This window comes from Ostrinia nubilalis, chromosome Z (genome assembly GCF_963855985.1).
Source record: "Ostrinia nubilalis chromosome Z, ilOstNubi1.1, whole genome shotgun sequence".
Classification (NCBI taxonomy): domain Eukaryota; kingdom Metazoa; phylum Arthropoda; class Insecta; order Lepidoptera; family Crambidae; genus Ostrinia; species Ostrinia nubilalis.
In genome coordinates this window covers 22,809,872-22,831,995 of record NC_087119.1, presented here as the reverse complement: position 1 = coordinate 22,831,995, position 22,124 = coordinate 22,809,872, and the positions used below count along the sequence as shown (strand labels likewise).

The 22,124-nt window shown below is 36.5% G+C and overlaps 1 protein-coding gene across 1 annotated transcript in view; it reads left to right on the top strand.

Annotated features, from left to right (window-relative positions):
- LOC135086712 (LIM/homeobox protein Lhx9-like) overlaps positions 1-22,124 on the top strand; it is a 37,309-nt gene extending 15,185 nt beyond the window's left edge. The window contains exons 2-7 of the mRNA XM_063981489.1: positions 1,058-1,281; positions 1,847-1,981; positions 6,382-6,615; positions 7,004-7,155; positions 18,327-18,562; positions 21,033-22,124. Coding sequence (XP_063837559.1) covers positions 1,199-1,281; positions 1,847-1,981; positions 6,382-6,615; positions 7,004-7,155; positions 18,327-18,562; positions 21,033-21,254 — 1,062 coding nt within the window. The 5' untranslated portion in view covers positions 1,058-1,198 and the 3' untranslated portion in view covers positions 21,255-22,124. The remainder of the gene's footprint in view (positions 1-1,057; positions 1,282-1,846; positions 1,982-6,381; positions 6,616-7,003; positions 7,156-18,326; positions 18,563-21,032) is intronic.

The following is a 22,124-nucleotide window of genomic DNA, read 5'->3' as shown; positions in this document are numbered from 1 at the left end:
CGATTGACTGGAAAATTGGATTGGTGTACCAAATTACGGGAATGGCGGGTAAACTGTAAATCATCCTTCAATTCGAGTGTAAGCCCATCGCAATTCCGAGCCACAAACGCTGCGGATAATGTAGTCCGAATATTGGCCACTGAATATGTCGGTCTTAATTATTGCTAGACAAGGCAAAATGCACATTGTTCAGTCACTTATTTCCTGCTAATTTACCAGTTTATTGTACTTTTATTCTACTTTGTAGTTGAAGTCTTAATATTCAAGAATGTGTTTCTAGCCTATATCCAGTCATAGCATATGAAGTAATTTTATTTAAAAAAATAGCATAGGTCCTAATATTGATCCTTGGGTGATGCCCATACTTGGTTTCATTAAGAGAGCCTTTTTAATATACGTATATTTAAATATAAAACCCACAATAGATCATTCGGACATTCAAACAAAAGATTATCCAAAACAAAATAAAGAACTGCATACATAACTCTTTATCTACCTATGTCAACAAAAAACAAGCCACCTTTAAAACAAAAGTAGGACCATTCGCTCGCCCATTGTCTTGGAATGAAAGGGACTTCGGAATCCTATAGGAACTTATAGAAACCTCTATAGCAGTCGCTATAGAACTGCCATTGTATATCGAAAGAGGCTGCTGCTGAATAATAAACTCTATGCTAAGCAGGCCGGGCTTATGTACTAAATATTTATACATAATAAATATTTATGTTATTATTATGCTATTTGATTCGTTTACCGCGTTTGTCTCGGTTGTTCGTGTATTTTGTATTAGGTATACACTATCTTCAGTCTACGACTTTGCTCTCTCTAAATACATCAAGCATCAACGCCCCAAATATGCGGGTTATTTTGATTTTGGTTGTAAATATCTGAAAGGTCTAGATAAATGTGTAATTTTCCTTTTTTATTAAAAAGTTTTATTTAAATAGAATTTACTAAATAATTTTTTAGCCACCCTTCATATACACAAGTTTCGGATGCCCTCTATCCTTTCCTCCATTGTTTACAACAATTCAATAAAACCTAACCTTGCCAACAGGTCCATCCAGTTTTCGGTCACAAAAAGCAAATGGCAGCCACGATGGCTCTTCAAAACGGCGAGGAGAATGCTACACGAGAACTGAACCTTGTTATTTGAGATTCAGAGTCTACTTGGGGGGGCACCACTGATCAGGAAGCTATGCTGAAGGAACGGGAAAGTTCGGAGGACTCGCCGGCCGCCCCGGACGAGTGTGCGGGGTGCGGGGGACGAATTCAGGACAGGTGAGTTCGTCTGGTGTATTATACTAGGTATATTAAGACATCCAAAACTTAGAACTGAAGTTGCTTCCAATTATTTGTCTTTCACAAATGGATGAAAAATTTTCCATAGTTGTAGTTTCATTTCACAAGTGTAGTTATTGACACACCTTAGCGAAAATATTTGGAGTACGTAAGTACAAAAAGCATAATAATATTACAGTAAATATACATATAAAAAGTGTTTTAGTCTAGCCTACTTGTGTTAGTATAGGTAAGGCTTCTTGGAACTGGCTCTAGGATGTTTCCGAGAATTTATTGATGGATTTTCTTCTTGGGAATGCGACTCAAGGACAGGCCTTGAAAATACGGAAAAACTCTTTCTCTATTCGTGAAAATTTAAGCGAATGAACCGTGGTATGGTAATAACTCAATAACGTCTTTACACTCAGAAGATTTGCTGAAGCTATTGCTTTCTTTTTTTATGTGATAGGTGGTAGACGAGCAGACGGGTTTTTGAGATTACTTGCATCTTAAAGACAAATCGGAATTGATGTTTTTGTATATTCACCAGATGCATTTTTCCCAGATATTACCTTCTTGCTGTGGACCGCCAGTGGCACGGGGCTTGTCTCCGCTGCTGCGAATGCCGACTGCCCCTCGATACGGAATTGACATGCTTCTCACGAGACGGAAATATCTATTGCAAGGAAGACTACTATAGGTGAGATAGCTATACAATTTTTTTCAGATGAGGGAGTAATACCTCCTTACCTATGTATCTGATAGAAGTTGTTAACGTTTATGTAGTAGAAGTTAGATTTTAGAAAGTATCTTTGTATTTAGCGAAAATTGCGAATTTCTGTATCTTGCCTATTGTATTGGCCAAGGCGAATTTTGTTGCAATTTTTAAAGCTTTCTTAGGCTGCGGTCATACCATGCAATAATGGACGGTTACCATTTTGTATGGAGCACGTTGCACCGCGCCGGTACATTTTTAGCTTTATAAACGACATTAGAAAACAAGACTTCGTTTCGGAGTGACTACTACGCAACGTCCTTACTCTAGCAGGAAAATAATTGGTCTGTATTTCAAAATTTTCGGCAAACAATCCAAAGTCAACAGCAGTAAAGATTGATTTTCTGATACATCAAACAGGTACGCATGGCATGTGTAGTTTTATTGACATGGGGTTATTAAGGGGAGTACGCTGGGTACCCTGCTTTTCCTAGTCCACATTTGTTCTTTCCCACACCTGTCAAGACGGTGTAACGATATTTGTTCTTTTATGGTGTGTCATGTGTTTATTGTACACTCAAACCTTACTTTGCATATTATTGCTTCAAATTGTTAAAATGTTATCAGCTTATAGTTCTAGGTAGCAGTATTTTACACAGGTAGGTATAATTTTAGATACTTATCATTTTATTATGAACTCATCGAATGTTCTCAATAGGTATCCTAAAGGATTCTCGTATAAAATAAGTAGAAGTCATAAAGTTTACCTCTACCTACTAATAATAATATCAATAAAAGTGAAAAACCTGAAATCAATAATGAGGTAACCAAATGCAAAAACAATGATAACTTACTTAACAAAGTGAAGGTAAATATCCGAATGACTACAATTTTAAAATGTGTAAGTAAGTATACGAAAGTTATTTCCAATCACAAACGTGCATTAGAATAATAATAGGTACATCACAGGTGAATACGCAGCAACAGCTAGTCCGAATAATCAATTTGCGCTATTATTTTTTATCACAAACAAAAACATGTCGGTAGTAACATAGTTATCGGAGTGTCAAGGGTCACGCTGACGTGTGATAAGGGGCCCCATGGCAAACATATGGTATAATTTTGTACTAAGGGTCTGATGAGTATGGCGATTACTCACAAATGATTGGGAGTGATTGACGGGTGTAAAATCATTTAGCTATCCTTCGGGCATTAGTAACAATCAGTTTAGGGGAATACAGATAACCCGGCTTTCTATAAGGCAAGTTTAATGATTTTTTTATAAAGAATATTAGTAATTTGTATTGCACAATTACTATAAAGCCCCTTTAACCCCTCGTACTAACTTTGTGTTATGAGTGGGTTCACCACAATAGACGAGCGGCGGCGGGGCTCGAACTAGCGTTCCTCGAATTTCGAGTCGGCCAGTCCTATTACCTTTACCGGTCGCTTCCAATTTCAACATTTTCATATGACAGCCCTGCAACGATAGTTGCCGGCACGTTCATTAATATTATCGCCACCATATTTTCCTTGTAACTCATAATATATTTTTATCGATAATATTATTTTTACAATAAAAAATCATGTCCCAAACAGTAAAAAGTTTTATCAGTTTTGAAACGATTTACACATTTTTTATTAATAACCCGATTGAAATCTGCTTTCCTCAAGCCTTGAGCCCCTAGTAACTACTCGTAAGCTAGCTATAGCTATAATGGCCTGGAGCACTTTAACACGTCTGACTCACCTGAGCTTTAGAACAAAACATTTTCTATAGTATCTAGTTTCTCGGCGTTCAAAGTCTTGTCAACCCTCCTTTTATGTTTCAACCATCTATTGCCAAAACTTTGTCCGTGTTCGCTAGGTGTGAAGTCACTCAACCCACTAATTTTCAAGCTTAAATTAAAGTTGATAGTTTCTTAAGAATCAGTCTAATAAATCGTTTCAGCTCATGATGACAACTTCTCAAAATGACACCAGCCCCCCTAGACAAAACGCACTTTTTGATCGAATCGAAAATCGAATCCGTCAAAACTCCATACAAAAAAGGGGCTTTTCGACCACTTTTCGACTGGTTTGCGATTATAATTTGCACTTTGTCTAGACCCACAGGACGCAAAATGTCCACTTCTCGAAATGACAACTTCTTAAAATGTCAACTTCGCTAAAAGACAACTTCTCTTATTGTCTATTTCTCACAATGACAATTTCGCATTGGTCAACTTCGCTAAAAGACAACTTCTCTTATGTCTATTTCTCACAATGACAAATTCGCATTGGTCAACTTCGCATAATGACAACTCTAGAAGAACTAGAACTCTATAAATAATGAAAATAAAATATAAACAAGTACCTAGTTGTTATTAGTTTTTGTCTGACAGTGGATGACTAATGCATCCACAAATTCTCATTTCGGGTTTTAATATTACCTAAAGTACCTGCCTCAAATGCAATCATTATTCATGACTAGCGGCCGCCCGCGACTTTGTACGCGTGGATCCCGTTTTACCCCCTTCATCTATCTTACGCGGTTTAGATTTTTTCATACAAATGTTTTTTCCCGCTAACTCCCGTTCCCGTGGGAATTTTGCAATATCCGGTTGTAACTAAGCTTTAAGTTTACTAAGGTACCTGCATGCTAAATTTCAAGCGTCTAACTTAAGCGGTTTAGATTTTTCATACAAAAGGATTTTACCGCTAATTCCCGTTCCCGTGGGAATTTCGGGAATTCCTTGTTGTAACTAAGCTTTAAGTTTATTAAGGTACTCACATACCAAATTTCATGCATCTAACTTAAGCGGTTTAGATTTTTCATACAAAAGGATTTTCCCGCTAATTCCCGTTCCCGTGGGAATTTCGGGGATTCTTTGTTGTAACTAAGCTTTAAGTTTACTTAAGGTACCTACATGCCAAATTTCAAGCGTCTAACTTAAGCGGTTTAGATTTTTCATACAAAAGGATTTTCCCGCTAATTCCTGTTCCCGCGGGAATTCCTAAGTATACTATATCCTTCCCAGGAGTATGAAGAATAATTGTACCAAGTTTCGTTAAAATCCGTCGAGTAGTTTTTGTTTCTATAAGGAACATACAGACGGACAGACAGACAGAAAGACAGACAGACAGACAAAAATTTTACTGATTGCATTTTTGGCATCAGTATCGATCACTAATCACCCCCTGATGGTTATTTTGAAAATATATTTCATGTACAGAACTGACCTCTCTACAGATTTATTATAAGTATAGATAAGATTTATTATAAGTATAGATAAAATGCTAACGATCTGCCAAGATGTGTGACTATGTTTGTAAACAACGTTTGTAGGTTGCAAAGTTGCAATACCGAGAACAGCTGCACCAGTTCTGAGAAATATTAAACCGAGCTTTATCGTGTACACGTTTCCCGGAAATATTAAACTCCAGATGAGTGCCTAACTGTGTTTTCTTCGTAAATCCACGTAAGTGCCGCCACGCGTAGCGTAACGAAATAAAACCTGCAATTGTGTGTTATCGGGAAACGATTACACCCACGCTTATTTTTTGTTATTTTTGGAATCTGGTAAACAAACGAATCTTACCTAATACAAGTACTCAGAGGGTCGGGAATTACACGGTTAATTTGAAACACGTTCTTTTTGAGGTTTGTATAGCTTATGCTTTTGTTCCAAAAATTCAGTAAAATAATCCTAGTGTTTTTCTAATATAAAAGTAATATAAAAAGTGATTAACTTTTTAGGTCATGATTCTTCTAGCTAGAATAACGTGTATTACTGCAAATGTTTTAGTCATTCATTGCATAAAACTCCGATTTGACTGCATTCACCAGGTCAGAAGCTTATTTATTAGCTGAAACGTTGAGGATTTGTGAAACAACGCGACACTATCACTAAAGATGCAAACGTTCAAAGATGCAAAGTGGTGCGCTAATAAACACCGTTAGTCTTTGAAATTTTCAATTTTTATCGCACATACCCCGCGCATAGTGTCTATATCCGCTGTATGTTCGCTCCACTAAGCCTTTTCCACTAGAGAGGCGCTAAGTAAAGCTTCAAAATTGTAATCCACGGTAAAAGTTTTATTTGCACCGCTTAACTACACCGAACTTTGTTGGGACTCAGACTGAGGGGATTATTGTCGAGAACCTTTTGTGTTAGTAGAAGCCATTGTCGGAATAGAAGTTATAATAAAAATTCTAATTACTCATTGAATTGATCACAAATAGACTTCTCGTTGTCTTGCCCAAAACGAGCCTATATTGAGCCTACCTGTAATTTTATTAGGGATGGGTAAAATTAACCCTTATTTATTTAAACTCTGCTCAAGGAAAGTAAGATTGGCAGACTTATGCCCTTCTCTACTTTTAATCCAGATCCTTGTTTCAGACTGTTCTGCGTAAAGCGCTGCGCTCGCTGCGGCAACGGAATCACGGCCAACGAGCTTGTGATGAGGGCTCGCGAGATGGTCTACCACCTGACCTGCTTCACCTGCGTGGCCTGTGGGACCCTGCTGTCTAAGGGTGACGTCTTTGGAATGAGGGATGGCCTCGTGTACTGCAGACCACATTACGATAACGCGTGCTTGGACGACTACTGCGAAGACGATATGAGTGTTTATAGGTGAGATGATTGATAATGATTTATCATCATCATCTGGTTATTTAGTCTTCACTGCAGGAGCCTCTCTCTCCAATTTTTCCAACTCTTGTAACATGCGATTAAAAATGAGTTGTTATTCGAGTCACCAATATTCAACTTATGTGGCCGATTCTTCATGTTGAATAAGTAATGCCAAAATTACAATTATACTAAATATGAATGTTTGCCTATTTTGATTGTTATAATCCTGAAACTCAATAATACTCCAGTGATCAGACTAAAAATAAATTGAATACAGTATAAAATATAGTAATATTATTTAAAGTTATTATTATTTGCGTAGACGGTCCGGCTTCTAACAAAATGTTTGAAACGTGAATTAGATTTTTACGGAAAATCTCTTTATCAGGTGCCAAGAATTACACAGTGAAGGAGACTCCCCATCTCAATTCTACTCAGGAGGGCCGAGCCCCAAAGGTCGTCCTAGGAAGAGAAAATTGGCTCAAGGGTCCATAGAAGACATGCAGGTCCAGACTATGAGGATGGCTAGCACCGCTCTTGGTGAGTACTCGTACCTGTACTTATATTTTAATAGCCCAGCGAATTCTCAAAGCGAATTCATGAAAGCTTTACTCGTGTAATTAAGCAATGTATCATTCATAAACACCTTTGCAGCTCTTATCCCGGTTTTTCGCAACTCGCCTTTTCTGTTCCATTTAAGTGCTAGCTTCAAACGTGCACGGCGACAATATACATATTTTATAGAACTCGATCCGTTAAAATTTAGCAGAAACCTCAGAGGGAAAGCACGGGCGCCTTCCCCCGACGTCCCAGATGTCAATTCATCCCGTGGCGTAATCACGACTAATGAATAGACGACGCACTGTCAAACCTCCCCTTGTCTCTTTCCTGCGACGAGGGATCCCGCAGGAGTGAGCGGGAGGCAGTCCGGTTTATAAGTTCGGTCGCCTTTTGGGGTCCGCAGTCTGGATTATTCTTTATAGCGTCGAAATGCGAGGCACTCATTGAGGTGAATTCAGGTTGTGTGACTTCTCGACACGATTAATCATGGTACTGGCTGAATGGAGTGTGGACGTCACTCGGCTGTATTCCAGTGGACGCGCTGCATTTGTTTCTGCGTAATCGATGCACGGCACATCACGACGTTTCCCGCTTTTCGGTGTTTCGACGATCGGTTTTTGTTTTCTTTTCTGTGAATTTTCGCTACTGTTGGTTTTCATCGTTGCACAGGATTTTAAGCGTTTGTTAGTTCACGTGCTTTTTGTTTTACGCTCGGAAGCAATTTCGTTTATAGCAACAAAGCGTTTTATGAGTTATGGCGGCGTATTCATTTTACGATGAACGTTAGTTACATCAATCAAGGCATTTTGTTTTTCATTCCGATTTTGTTTGGTTTACGGGTTGTATTTCGAATGTTATATGGAATGGTTTCAATTAAGTTTGCATCAACTTTTACATTTTTATCGAAGTAAGTTATCGAATATGAATCACATTTATGGTGAAATGAATTTCCATTTATATTAATCTAGTATTTAATTCTAGGAAGTCGTTACGAGTTGCAAATTTTAATTCTACAATTCCATTTAGTTTCTGAAAAGGGGAAATATACTAAAAGGACCTCTATTATAATATAATTGCCTGTTATTGTATTTTCTTGTCTATTATCATTGAATTGTGACGTAATATTGGGCGATATCACTCTATCTTTCACACGGCTCCAGCCTTAATCAAACCGCGCAAGGGCTGTGTTGGGCCAACAGCGCCACTTGTGCGCGCGCGTGACGGCGATAATGAGAACTAAGAGTCCTTGAAACATTTTTACGTGTCGTATCAATGATCTCCACTGTCGGAAATTCGCTTCGCTCGTGGCTTTTTAAAAATAGTATTTGAACAACTTTGCATAATGAACGTGCTAGTTGCAGATCGGTAAGAGCATGACCCGTGTTTGTTTTGGTATTGTTTTAAATATTGGAGTATTCTTTCAACTAAAATTTATGACGATTACCTAGGCAATTTTATCAAATCAAAGAGTAAAAATATAGGGATGGTTAGTGCTTGCTTCTTTTTTAATCATAGCTAAAGCAACCCTAGTCTCGGCACCATCTGATATTGCTCCAGCAGCGGGACGAAGAGTTTAAATGGCAGTCTTATCATAGACAGTAATATTCAAGCAAACTCTGTCACTATCAAACTGAAAACTATCACATAAATACAAGGTGTCTCAAAAGAAAGTTTACATTTGATTAGCTTACTGCGTGAACGCAACAAATCCGAGGTGTGCGGGGGTTATGTCAATCAGTAGCCTGGCTCTTGGGAATTTAGGTGCTATGGAGTATTTCTCGGGAGCAGACCGCGCGTTATCCTTGCGAGAATTTTACATAAATGGTTATTCTGTGACTGTATCGCGTAGATTTCGCCACTTAAATGATCCTCCAAGCATTCTTCTCATTAAGAAATGGGCCAAAAAGTTTTAAGAGACCCGTACAACGCTGGAATAGTAAAAATCCGGGCGACTATAGTCATCAAAAACGGTAGAAAACGTGGAGAGTGTTAATCAGTTCGCTCGTGACGACCCGAACCTTTCAATTCGGAAGCGCACTAGTGCTTTAAATGTGCATAGATCATCATTACACCGCATTTTTCACAAAGACCTAAAGCTACACTCCTAGAAAATTCAATTGATGCAAGAGTTAAAGCCCCAAGAAGCCAATCAGAGGCTGGTCATGTGAAATTTTCTTTGGAAAATTGATCTCTAGGAGAGATGACATCAATTGGCCTCCACACAGTCCTAATTTAACCACTATGGACTTTTTCCTATGGAATTAACTAAAATCTAAAGTTTAAGCCACCAAACCAACTTCCCTGGCGTATTTGAAAGAAAATATCCGTCATGAAATGGCAGCCATCACTGAGTTTACCTGCCTGAGCCGTCAGCAGTGATTTTACGGTTCGATTAAATGAGTGCTACTAACGCGAGGGTCTACATTTGGACAATATTACTTTTAAGAAATAAATTCTTTTAATTCCAAAATGTGTACTTTAATAGTTACTAAACATTTTTTCGATACACGGCTTACTTTTTTTTTAATCGATCCACTAAATATAAACTTTCTTTTGAGACACCTTGTATTTGTATCAACCACATAAACATGGAACAAGTTACATAATAAACATAATTTATATGTTTTTCAAAGTTCATTTGAATCCACTAAAATACCAGCAACTAAAATAATGGCTAGGTACACCTGAAATTTAGCCTGAAAAGGCGCATACTAAACAAAACAAAAACAAAACAACCTATTCCTAGTCATTACCACAGCACAAATTTTACTGTCAGCACAATCACAGTTAAAAACACATTAATCACATAAATAATGATATTGTTCCAAGTTCTATGAACACCAATTAAGCAGCCAAAACTAAGCGGAGCTTGTGAAATGGCGACTAAGTTCGATATATTAAATTACAAATAGTGCATTCTGCTAAACCAATTCGGATTTGTGAAAATGAACCGTGCTGTGTTGGCTATGATACTTCTTTACCTGGTATTGATATATTCAGTCAGAGAATGTTTAATACTTAGCACATATTTATAAATGGCTCACCTATCACATCAATTACTTATTGTTAAAACAGTTAAGTTTGTAGCTGAAGTGACAATATATCGAGATATACCGAGATGAGATCCCGTAACTGTGTCTGACACTGTGCCTACTATAATTTCTAACCATCATATAAAAATGTATTATCAGTTAATGTTGTTAGGTGTACTATTGAGAAGCTTTTTTGCTCGTTTGTTGTAAAGAGGCTTTTAATAAATGCCGTCTTTTCGTAAAGAACACCACTCACTTACCTAATTATAATTATCATTCGCTCGTACGTGCTCTAAATATTAAATATGTTTCTGAAGAGGCTTAATAAAACACTTGTATGGAACGTTGTAACTTTCTAAGGACCTACAGACGTAAATAATATAATGATTATTGTATTATTTAACGGAACATTTTTTATAATCCATTTGGAAACGGATATTCTGCGTTCATTTCGTTTAAGTTTAAATAACATTTTCTCGTGAGCCGCAAAACAATACTTCAGGGTAGGGTTGGCAAATTAATAAACAAACTTTTTTGGGTATCAAAATAAGTTAAACAATTAGATCGTGCGTGATACGAATTAGACGTTTATTATGTTGATATATGCTACCTCTAAGTACCACGCCTGTCAATTATTCAATATGTTTGCATTTATGTAGATTCTCAATCATTGGCTAAATAACACTGAATAACCAGTCATTTTCAGGGACATTATTCACCTTTATTTTTCCAGATATCAAAGCGCAATACTCTCATAAAAGTTCAGTTTTCAGTCACTTTCAGTTTTCGTTTGAACAATATTTGGCAAAGGCCAAACGCTCATCAAACTGGCTGAAAACTGTAATCCGCCTGAAAAAAATGAATGGATGAACTGTTCTCTTTTGTGAAACAAGCTCAGCCGTTTAAAGCGAGCTTAATACTTGCTAACTGAACTTTACTAAGTACTCGTATGTAACACTCGTTAGTTTCAGCGAATGGCCAAAGGCCTCGCCCACGAATTTTTACAACGACCGGTCCTGCGCTGCCCGCATCCAGATACTTCCCACGACCTTCACCAGATCGTCGGTCTACCCAGTGTGAGGATTTTTTTTGTGTGATCGGTAACTAAAGGATGACCACCAAAATATTTTTCAGTGCGGATGGATGACAGCCCTATGCTCAACGCCTTCATAAAATAAATTTGTGTGCGTTTGTGCGTGGATGATTGCGTGCGTTATTTCACACTCACGGATCAGTATTCAGCGTTAATGAGATATTGGTTAATTAAAAGCTGACTGAACTTTATATTAATTGGGCCACAATTTCGTAATTTTTCACCAAAAACTAGATGCTTCACACCCGAAGCGGAACGGTATATCACGAATCTGTAATTTTCCATTTATACAGAGTGTAGAGAAACATCTTAAAACAAGATAACGACATTAAAAATATTCGTTTAGAATCTACTTGTAATATGATCGTAATGGGTTCGAATTTTCATATTCAGTAGGTATCACGGTAATTATTTTGCTCATTTGAACTGTTTTTTCCACGGGCAAGATTTAAACAAGAGTACCTAAGCTTCGACCCACAGCTTTGACTGCCTACGACATTTTAAGCTTTTGTATTTTTTATTAAATTCACACCATTTGTTCCATTAATTGCGATTGGATTGGCCCGAATGATGTGTGGTCAAATAATTCTTCCGCGTCGACGATTAAAAAAACCCAGAGCAATGACAGGTGACGCGCTCCCCCACACTGGCAGCCATTTTTTGTTGTTTGTGGTCGATTATTATTGTTTATTGTTATTAGCTTTTTGTTTTTCTTTATCTATGATCTTTGGCGGCTTTTTTCTGTCTCAAGTTTTTAATTAGCGCAAAGGGAGTTTTTCTTATCGGTATTAATGTGGAGTAATGGGTATTTAGTTAGGGCGCGTGGGTAAGTATTTTTTATAGTTTTGTTTATTGAATATTGTTGTAGTTAAGACACGGTCTGGTGGTGTCAATCGAGGATACGTCCTTTAGATTAGTAATTGGCTATTTGGGCATTTGATTGTGCGTTTAGATATTTTTAAACGATTAAATTAGGTTGAGTGTTTTTGATAAAGGTTCGCTTAAAACACCTGATTATAGATATTGTAAGTTATAATCACATTAAGTACCCTACTTTACATCAGCCGGGGTAGTAGCCATTGAGGTCGGAGAAATAAGTGGTAGGTACTTGATGATTATAATATACTCGTATGTATGTCAAAGAGCAATGTTTAATTTAATATTCCTCGTTTAATGGCCGGTAAAAAAATCTTAAAAGCAGCTCTTGTATTAATTTAAGTATTGATCTATGAAATGCTCGTTTGCAGTTCCTGCATTTAATATGCATCTCTTATTTAATACCCAACCATCCACTCATAGACACTCTACATGTAACCATAGATGGGTGTTAAGAAAGAAGGAAAATCATACTCAAAAGATCAACAAAAATACTATTCAAACTTAAATAAAGACAGATGATTTAATTAAGAAAACACCAAAGTTCTCGCTGATAATATCTCGGCCTTTAATAGTAATATTCGAATACCAGAAATCCGATTCGGTTAGCATCACCGAATTATTTTAACAAGAACTTAGGGAATGTCTATCTTACGCTTCCGTACTTCGTTTATTAGGTTGCTATGAAAATTCCTTGCCGGAGGCTTTAGAACACAGACGAATGGTGTAACAGATACCAAATAATAAGGCTTTTTCGTAGTCTTATTATTTATACGAGATAAATACTATACGAAATCGAGAGGATTGTCCACCAGACCTCCCCATGGCTCCCATTGGGGTGGACATTGGACAATGTACTGCCATTGGAGTAATTTAGGGTGCAGTCCAAGAACTAAGCGAAGTTAGTTTATTGTATTAGCACGCATAGATGACGAAGTTTTTCATAGTTGTGCAGATTGCAAACACTACAGGAAATTGCGTTAGCTATGCGAGCTAAGCTAAAGTAACTTATCTTAGCACGTTGTCTGTAACCCAAATAAAGGTGACGAAAGAATAAGAAGTCGCTGCCGCTGCGGCATCTTAGTCAAAAGTGGTCTAGGGAACTACTTATTTATAGCTCAGCCATCAATGGCTGTATCGACGGATATCAGTTGATCCATGCTCAAAGATAAGGCGGCATTCCGAGCTGCTGCGTGTACCGCTAGCCCAGTAGTGTCTTAACTAAATATTCCCCATTTATTTTGTAACTAGCATATTGCCCGCAGTTCTGCTATCGTGGATTTAGGTACGTCTAAGAAATAATATTGCTAATTTCTCGGGGACTATTCCTTCTCCCTTATTATTTTTGAATGTAATGGGGCAAGCTAATTAGTCTATTAATGAATCACGCGTAATTAAGAAGGAATACTACCTACTCAATAATTAAATGAGTTTCTAATTTTGGTCCTTCGAGCCGGATTCCTACGGCACCAGTGATTACATGATTGAGGCTAAATACTTGTTGTCTTACCTATTGGTTAAGCTAGCACCTATAAAAAAAGCATATTAATTGCTTACTTTGGGGCTAAATGACGCTGTGTGAAATTATCCAAAGATATTTATTAATTTTATTGGTGTATTTTAAAAACACGGAAGTTGTTAATGCAAAATCTTAGGCTGAGTTGCACCACCTAACTTTGACCGTAACTTTAATGGTAACCGGTGTATTTTGTATGGACTTTGACAGATTTTTTGTTTGAAGAAAGTCAAAATAAGATGGTGCAACCCAACCTTAAGCATTAAGAAGGTGCGAGTTAAAAGTCAAGTGGAGACCGCAACTAAAGGCGGTGACCACAAGTCTCAACCTTCGAAGTTTTGACTTCGAAGTCTGCAGCGATGAAATTAAGTAACTGTTAGATTTTATGCACTAATTTCACAGATTTGATCCATATGTTGACTTGTAAATGATGACATAAATGAATTGCATAACACCATTTAATGTTTTAAAGGTTTCCCAACCCAATTCATCTTTTACGAGAACTAAAACCCATCGTCACTCTTGCCCGCCATTACCACTACTATATTTCTTTCAAAAAGTCGTGCTATAACTAGATACTATGTTATATTACAGTAGTGGCGCGCCGCTCTCACCGACGCTTTACGCGGTACAGGCTATCAGTTTTCAAGGTCTACCAAAATTTGTTTATGACTTTCGTTCAAGGCATAAGCGGTAGCGACTAGAGATTTATTTTAGCTTCATCATCATCATCTCAGCCAAAAACGTCCACTGCTGAACATAGTCTTCCCCAATACTTTAAATGTTTCCCGTTTGTTAGCTACCTGCGTCCAGCGCCTTCCTGCTACCTTCATGATGTCGTCGGTCCACCTTGTGGGCCTCGTTTATTTTAGCTTACTCAAATAAAATAAAAATTAAGTTAAAATTAAATATTAGAATTTCCATTACTATAAACTGTAATTTTACATGTAAGTAAACAGTTTATTTATTTAAAGAGCAAGTGATTTCAAATTAATTAAAGTTCTCATCATTGATTAACAAAAATATTAGATTTAAAAAAATACGTTGTGTTTTTCCTCTGGCGACAATAATAATATCAACCCAAAATGATGTGCTTTTAAAAAATATCCTTTGAACGTTAGTTTTTTCTAACGCTACCGCTCCTAGTTTGTTCCAGGACATAATGGCGCCTATCAGTGCAATAAAATATGTATTCCCGCAGGCTTCTTTTTTTACAACCAATCGTTAATATCGAAGTCTTTACAACCCACATGCTTTATTACCCGCTTTATAAGAGAAAAAAAAGCATAAATGTAAAGTCGGTAACATGTTAATTTTGCCTATAAAAATAAAACATTAAAGATACGCGGTTGTCAGTTTACAGCTAGAGTTTATACATCTTCGAATTATGTTTGAAATAAATTCAATAAACTTTAACAACTAAAGGACCGGTGAGGAATTTTTAGTTTTCCTCTTGGTTTATTCGGTTGACATAAAGTTTTGTGGGAAAATAAATTTTTACACTTAACTACGAGTATAAAGTTGTAGTTTGCGTTCTTTTTTTCTTAATAGTGTGGGTTGTGTATGTGTATCGAATCCTGATCAAAGATTTTCTTATTACAATTAACCCTAATGGTAATCAAACCATCGATATGCTTTTAATAGAAAGATTGATATTCCTTAGTCACCATAAAGTCGTAATCTATTTTAACTATCGCAAAACAATTAAGTATCACACACACAATATAGCCACCTTTTTATGACACGACTCACGATTCGTTTCAACTGACACCAATTTCATACAAAACATATCCCCATCAACGTCCGCTCTGATAACTTATCTTAACAATACCAATTTCGGAGGGAAACCTCAAAGCGAATATCCACAAACGGACAAATCCACTCCCCAAAAAAAACTAATAAAAAATAATTGAGTGCCACCACCGGACCCTCGCGTTTAAATCACTCAAACCGTCTAATATATTTAATTATGAATTTAATAATTAGCTGGACTCGCATCGGTGGGTTTTTGAAACACGGCGATGCACCACCCAAGTACTTTGGGGCGAGAAATTAATAAATTAAAACCCACTGGCTCTCTACCCGAATACCATCGAAATAAACGCCCTTGACATTTATTGTTGGGGGCATTAAGTTTGAAATCGCTCGGCCGTCAAACCACGGTGGGGTCGTTACTTACTCTGTATCGTTTAGATCAAAAATATGTCCAATTATCGAGACATTCATCATACTATGTTATTTGTTTTGACATCCATGTAAGTGGGCAAGTTAGTAATTGTCCGTTACCAGCGCTGGACTTCCGTTGTCTAAAAATATATCTATACGGATTATCTGTCTGTCTGTGCACTGACAAGGCGAGGTCAGCAATTAACGTCTTCTGTAATTTAGTAGGTTTGACTATTATTTGTTAATTATTGTAGTTTATATTATTTGTTGGCGCGTAATAGTATTTTAATTAAATACAATATGATACACCCACTTTCAGAATTTAATTTATTTTGGGTACATTTCTACATAATGATTAATGGAATACTCAGTGTTAACAATGACACTTAGCCTGTAATTTTAATAATCAAATATTAAACTTGTCCAAATACGTGTTTAAAATTCTTCTTACTCCCAATCCCAATGCGTGCTAAACAGAAAATATTTAAAAAACCAAAAACAAAACATTTTTATTCATAAACTTGTTGAAACACTAACAACCTACTCCCTAAATTGAACCGACTTTGAGAGCGGTGAACTTTTGAATTGAACGATAGCTTGGTGCATTGAATAATTCGGATTTCACCTTGAAGAGCAATTTCAGGTTGGACTTAATAATTATCCGCGTCGATCTGGATCTAATTAAATCAGCTGCAGTCGAAATTCGCTTAGTTAACGCCAAAATAGACGGCATTCAGGTTTAGTAATACGAAAATTTACTGTTTGAGGGTTGGTTGTGCTGCTTAATGCTTTTGGCAGGATCCCATTTAGTAGTATACGTGTTTTAATATTAGCGTTCACAAGATCATCCCATTTGCAGTGTCCCGCAAAAGAAACGGATCGCCGTTTGAATTGGTGATTCCAATTTCAAACACACTTTATGTGTGTTCACACTATAAAAGTAATACCTACTTCTACTTCTACCTTGTGGAATATTAACTTTATGGTACACACGACAGTCCAGTGGTCCAGTTTTGCGGTATCCTGCATTTTTGGATTATTAATCCAGTGTGGATTGCGTTGAAACGAACCTTTATGTTTAGTAAACGCGAAACATTAGCTCTCAATGTAGTGTTAATTAGGTATGACTTCTTCACAAGCACTATGCAAGGATTCTTCGTCTAGAACAGTTAATATTTCTTTAGAATTCTTTTGGAGGGAAATTGTCATCGATGTGAATCTTAGCGTGGCAGTTTCTCACCCATATTCATAAACATTACCTCGATATGGAGTAGGTTTGCAGTAATTGCAGTATATTGGAATCTTTGAGGTCTCATAAATGAGATTAGAATATACCGCAAAATATGCGTAGAATTAGAAATAATATCAACGTTAATGTTGACCCTAAATTTCCTGGCACTAATTAACTAATAAAAGCGGCGTTTTGTAAAGGTGAGGTTCTAAAAAGAGAGCTCTACACAGCAGACTTTTTAACGAACGAGCTGGGTATATTAGGTATTCTCTTGTCAAATCGGTATTAACAATCTGTATCTCTGAACACTGACAATGCCTTTGTCTTTGTCCGTCCGGTACAGGACTTTAGCACAGAGCTTTAGCATTTGGTTTTAAGGTATGATGGGCCCGTTTTAAAAAAGATCTGTATTCATTAGGTGTAGCTCAAAAACATTGTAGATATGTAGGTGTAGACTCTCGGTTTGCTATTTTTTCTGCCTGTATTTTGCATCGATTAAGTCTTGCTTTAGCATAAGTTTGTTGCAGGCTTGTGTCATGCAAATTAATTCTCGACAACTCGGGTCTAAGATTGTGTAAGAAGAGTATTGGGTATAGTTTCTGAATAAGGCCCCAGTCTCACTTGGCTTGCTCCCCGGAAGGTCGTACTTCCCCTATTAGCAAAACCATCTCGCGGCGCGACCACAACCGGCCACTATCACCGCCATCGCCAGGCTCCGGCGATAATTGGGCGCTGAAAAACTAGGATGTGGTCGGCATTGAGCGAAATTGTTTCCGAAACACTAAAAAGCTTGGATGCTCAGTGAATGTTTTTGATTCAATACTAGCCAGCAATATAAAATGCCCTAGAAAACCATGGTTAATAAATAAAATATACCACGATTTAATTAAGAATGAGTTGTTTCCAGCTAGCGAGTGACCTAAAACCTCTTGCCGTAACGTCCATAACATTCGCGGTGAGTTTGTTAGTCGTTAGGTGACCTATCTAACTAGACTGACCTATATGATTGCTCGTGTCGAGGATTCTGCGAATTTATTCTCCTAAGAACTAATCGTTACTCCACACAACAATATTAATAAACAACTGGGCTTTGTAATTCTTGTGAGATGAATGATATTCTGTTTAAAAACTGACAGCAGTCGATACCTCAAATAATAATATTTAGATAGCAGCTGGGCTCGGCGATCCCTATCTATAAGATAGATTCTCCAAAGTTAACCATTCCTCTTGTTGCAGAGATTCTCCACCGCGGTGACCTGTCGTCCTCGATGGAGTCTCTTGCCTACGAGTCTTCCGTTGCGTCTCCTGGCAGCGTGTCCAGCCACTCCCAGCGCACCAAGCGGATGAGGACCAGCTTCAAGCACCATCAGCTGAGGACCATGAAGTCGTACTTTGCTATCAACCAAAACCCCGATGCTAAGGACTTGAAGCAGTTGGCGCAGAAAACTGGGCTGTCGAAAAGAGTGCTACAGGTTGGTTTTATCATAAAACCAATGATCATGTAATATAGACAGAGAATTGATAAATAAATAAATATTCGAGATGAACCCTTTTAATACTAATAAATGGCTGTCCCATTGAAAAATGATAACACATTATAATACACTCAACATTAAATAAACCGCACCTTCCGCGACGCGAACTTTAAAGATTTTCTTCTGACACAATCATGGTACCCCAACAATATTGGTGTTGTTTGAAAGCCCAATAAATATCCTCAAAGAAAAATACATTTCATTTCTAAATAAATGATTAACATATAACGTAAGTGCGCCTATTAACGACCCCCCAAAATTTGTATTCTATTACCGCCCTATTTTTCTTTCTTTCATAAAAGACATAATAACAGGTTCCCGAAAACACGTTACCTAAAAACTATCTAGATATGTTTATTGACTATCAAAACGATTAAACTTTGTGTTCGTAAATAACCAGTAAACGGAGTTATTTGACATTAAATGGGACGTGCCCGCAACGGACGCACTTTTCATACTGACGCGCTCCCAGCTACTTAAGGTGCAACTTGTTATTAATTAGCAATTTTAACACATTTAAAATAAGTATACCAACATGTTTTTGCATAACAATATTAATTAGTACTTTAGTTTCCTTAATAAACCCTCAATATAGCCCTCTCGCTGTATTTTTGTGGCTTAAATACAATTTTAAATAAGGGCGGTAATAGAAACACTTTTCATAATTTGGTTTCTAATAACGACCCATGGCGTTGTTAGAATTTTGATAAAGTATTTTATTTTAGTGTTTATATGTTTAATTACGCATTTAACCTCCATTTTGTTGTCTTAATCGATTCATAAGAATATTTCACATAAGTAAATCAATTAACGCCATACGTTAATTGTCATAGGTTTGGCATAAAACTGCAATGAACATTAAAGAATATCTCTAATAATGTATGACAATAGATTTTGTAAAAACCTGTTATATTCTAATTAGTACCTATTTGATATAAAATAATACCTAATAAAAATGATACCTCACTGATCACGTCTTCATTAAAGTAGATATTTTAGCTGGTTACTGTTTTTTTTTACGGTCGGTAATAGAATAAAGTAATATTCATAGTTAATTCTATTACCGCCTCATAACTATAACGCCACCTGCAATGACTTTTATGCCTGTATTTTGGATATAACTAACATTTATGACATGACACCAAACCAATCATGCGTTATCACAACTACTATGTAACTTTTTAAGATCTTTTGAATAATAAATAAATAATTTAAAATAATTATACAGACAGTGTCCAATTGTCCATAGTTTAAATTAAAATACACAATTACACATAATTAAAATCAAAAACTAATTAAAAATTATAGTCAAATTAAAAATAAAATATTAAATGAAAATTAATTTTTATTAAAACTCAAGTATAGTTTAAATTATAATGACACCCACTACTCACTAGAACACCGGGTACCGTGTAATCAAGTATAATAGAGGAATTTATTATTCTACTATTTCTTCTTGATTATTTATTTATTTTCGAGAAGGGTGCCTTTTCTCTTTTAATAATAAAAAAATAAATATATAAAAAATAACTTGAAAAAAAAAAAACAAATGTAACTAAAACTAAAAGCAAAACAAATTTAACTTGAAAAAATCAAGTGGTTCCCGAGCCTCTGAGCGGGAATCGAACCCGTGCCTCTTGGAATATACCCAATTGAAGAGCAATATTCTTAGCGGTCGGTAATAGAAACAGAAAAAACGTTAATAGAAACACACCTCGTCTATAGGTCGGTAATAGAAACAACTGCTTTTTCAGATTAAATTGCTATTTATTAATTATTGTGTGATTGAATACTCATTGTTACTACTTGAATTCAAAGATTATTTCATCATTGTTATAAATAAATTAAAGTGTCTTTTATATCACCACGTCTTATATCTAATTTTGTAACGTTTATCCGAAGTCAGCTTAAACTGGCGGTAATAGGCGCATTTACGTTACCATAAATGTGACTTGAAAATAGACCTCACTTTGGGCTCACCTCTGGGATCAATTAGACCAATTTTTATGGTTATAAAACCAAATAAAGATCTCACGTGTCGTCTTTAACAGATGGATAGCGATTAATCCCAACTTAACAGTTTTAAAAAGTCATAAAAAATGGCTATAGCGTAACTACCTATTTTTTTAAGAAGTGACTCTGGATCCTTGTAAAGACACATTTTTGGGGTAAAAACCTTTCCTTTAATGAAATAAAGTTTAGAACTAGGCTTTCAAATGGTACCAATGTTGGTGGGAAGTGGAGATGGAGATGCATACGTTTGATAAGTGCTTGTCGCGGGAGGTGCGATTTATTTGATGCCGAGTGTAGTTCATTTCTCCAATGATAGGCCTAATCTATTCTCGCATTTTATCGGCGTCGTTCAGAGCGCAGGTATACATATTGAAACACTTTCTTTTTCGCACAGGTGTGGTTCCAGAATGCCCGAGCAAAATGGCGTCGGAACATCATGCGCCAAGAGTCAAATGGAAACCCTGGCCATTCTACCAACGGGGCGATCGTGTCCAATGGGGTCCCGCCACCTAATGTTGGTCCCAGCACTATGCTGCTCTCCGAACCCATGCCAATAGACGACATGAGGGTGAACACCCCCCACCCACACCCTATGACTTTCAGCGAGCTTTACTGACATCCAGACTTCAATGGCGGGTTCAAACAGGAATGCCCGTAAACCAGCTAGGATCCAACGTTGTTGGAGCGATGTTCATCACACGCTTGTAAATCGGATGTAGTGTTTTGGAACATTTGTGTTGGGTGAAAAGTTGGTGCAACGTGCATTGGCCAAATGGTCAAATGTTATGGTAAAATTGGTTAAATGGTAATTTCAGAAAAAGGTTGACTTCTTCTCTACTCTAAATTGATAAACAAAATGAGTGTGTGAACTGGTTTTGTATTGGTTGAAAACCAATTCGGCTATACTCGTATTCATTTGTGTAACTGAAACAATGTTTGTAATCATATTTCTAAAAAAGTATATTCAAAGTAATTTTAAAACTAAACGATCACAAAAAATAAGCAATATTAAAAATCTGTAGCTAAGTTTGGACTTGTAAACCCCATTTTTGTACGTAGGCCTACTTTCTAGAAAAAAATATTTCATATAAATGTAAATGGTCGTAACTAATGGTTAAAGGTAATGTTTTTTTTGCGTCACAAAAAGGACGCCAAAAACAAAAATAAAATTAACTCTCACAGTCAAAATTAAAAACAATTAATAAGAATTTTAAAGATATTGTTTCTATCGAGGTTTATTTTATGGGACAAAGTGCAATGGAGCAGAAGCAAAAAAACAAAATTATTATTTTACCAAAATACAGTTGTAATTTATAAAATAGAAATCAATATCTGAAATAGACATCTCTTTGTTCTTCATTACTTCTAATTAGGTTTGTTTTTTAATAAGATCCTTTTTAGTTCCTACGTTTATGGCATTTTTAGATTATGTTTATTATTATGTTATTTTATTATTAAAATACTAAACTATAACTTTGTTCTTAAT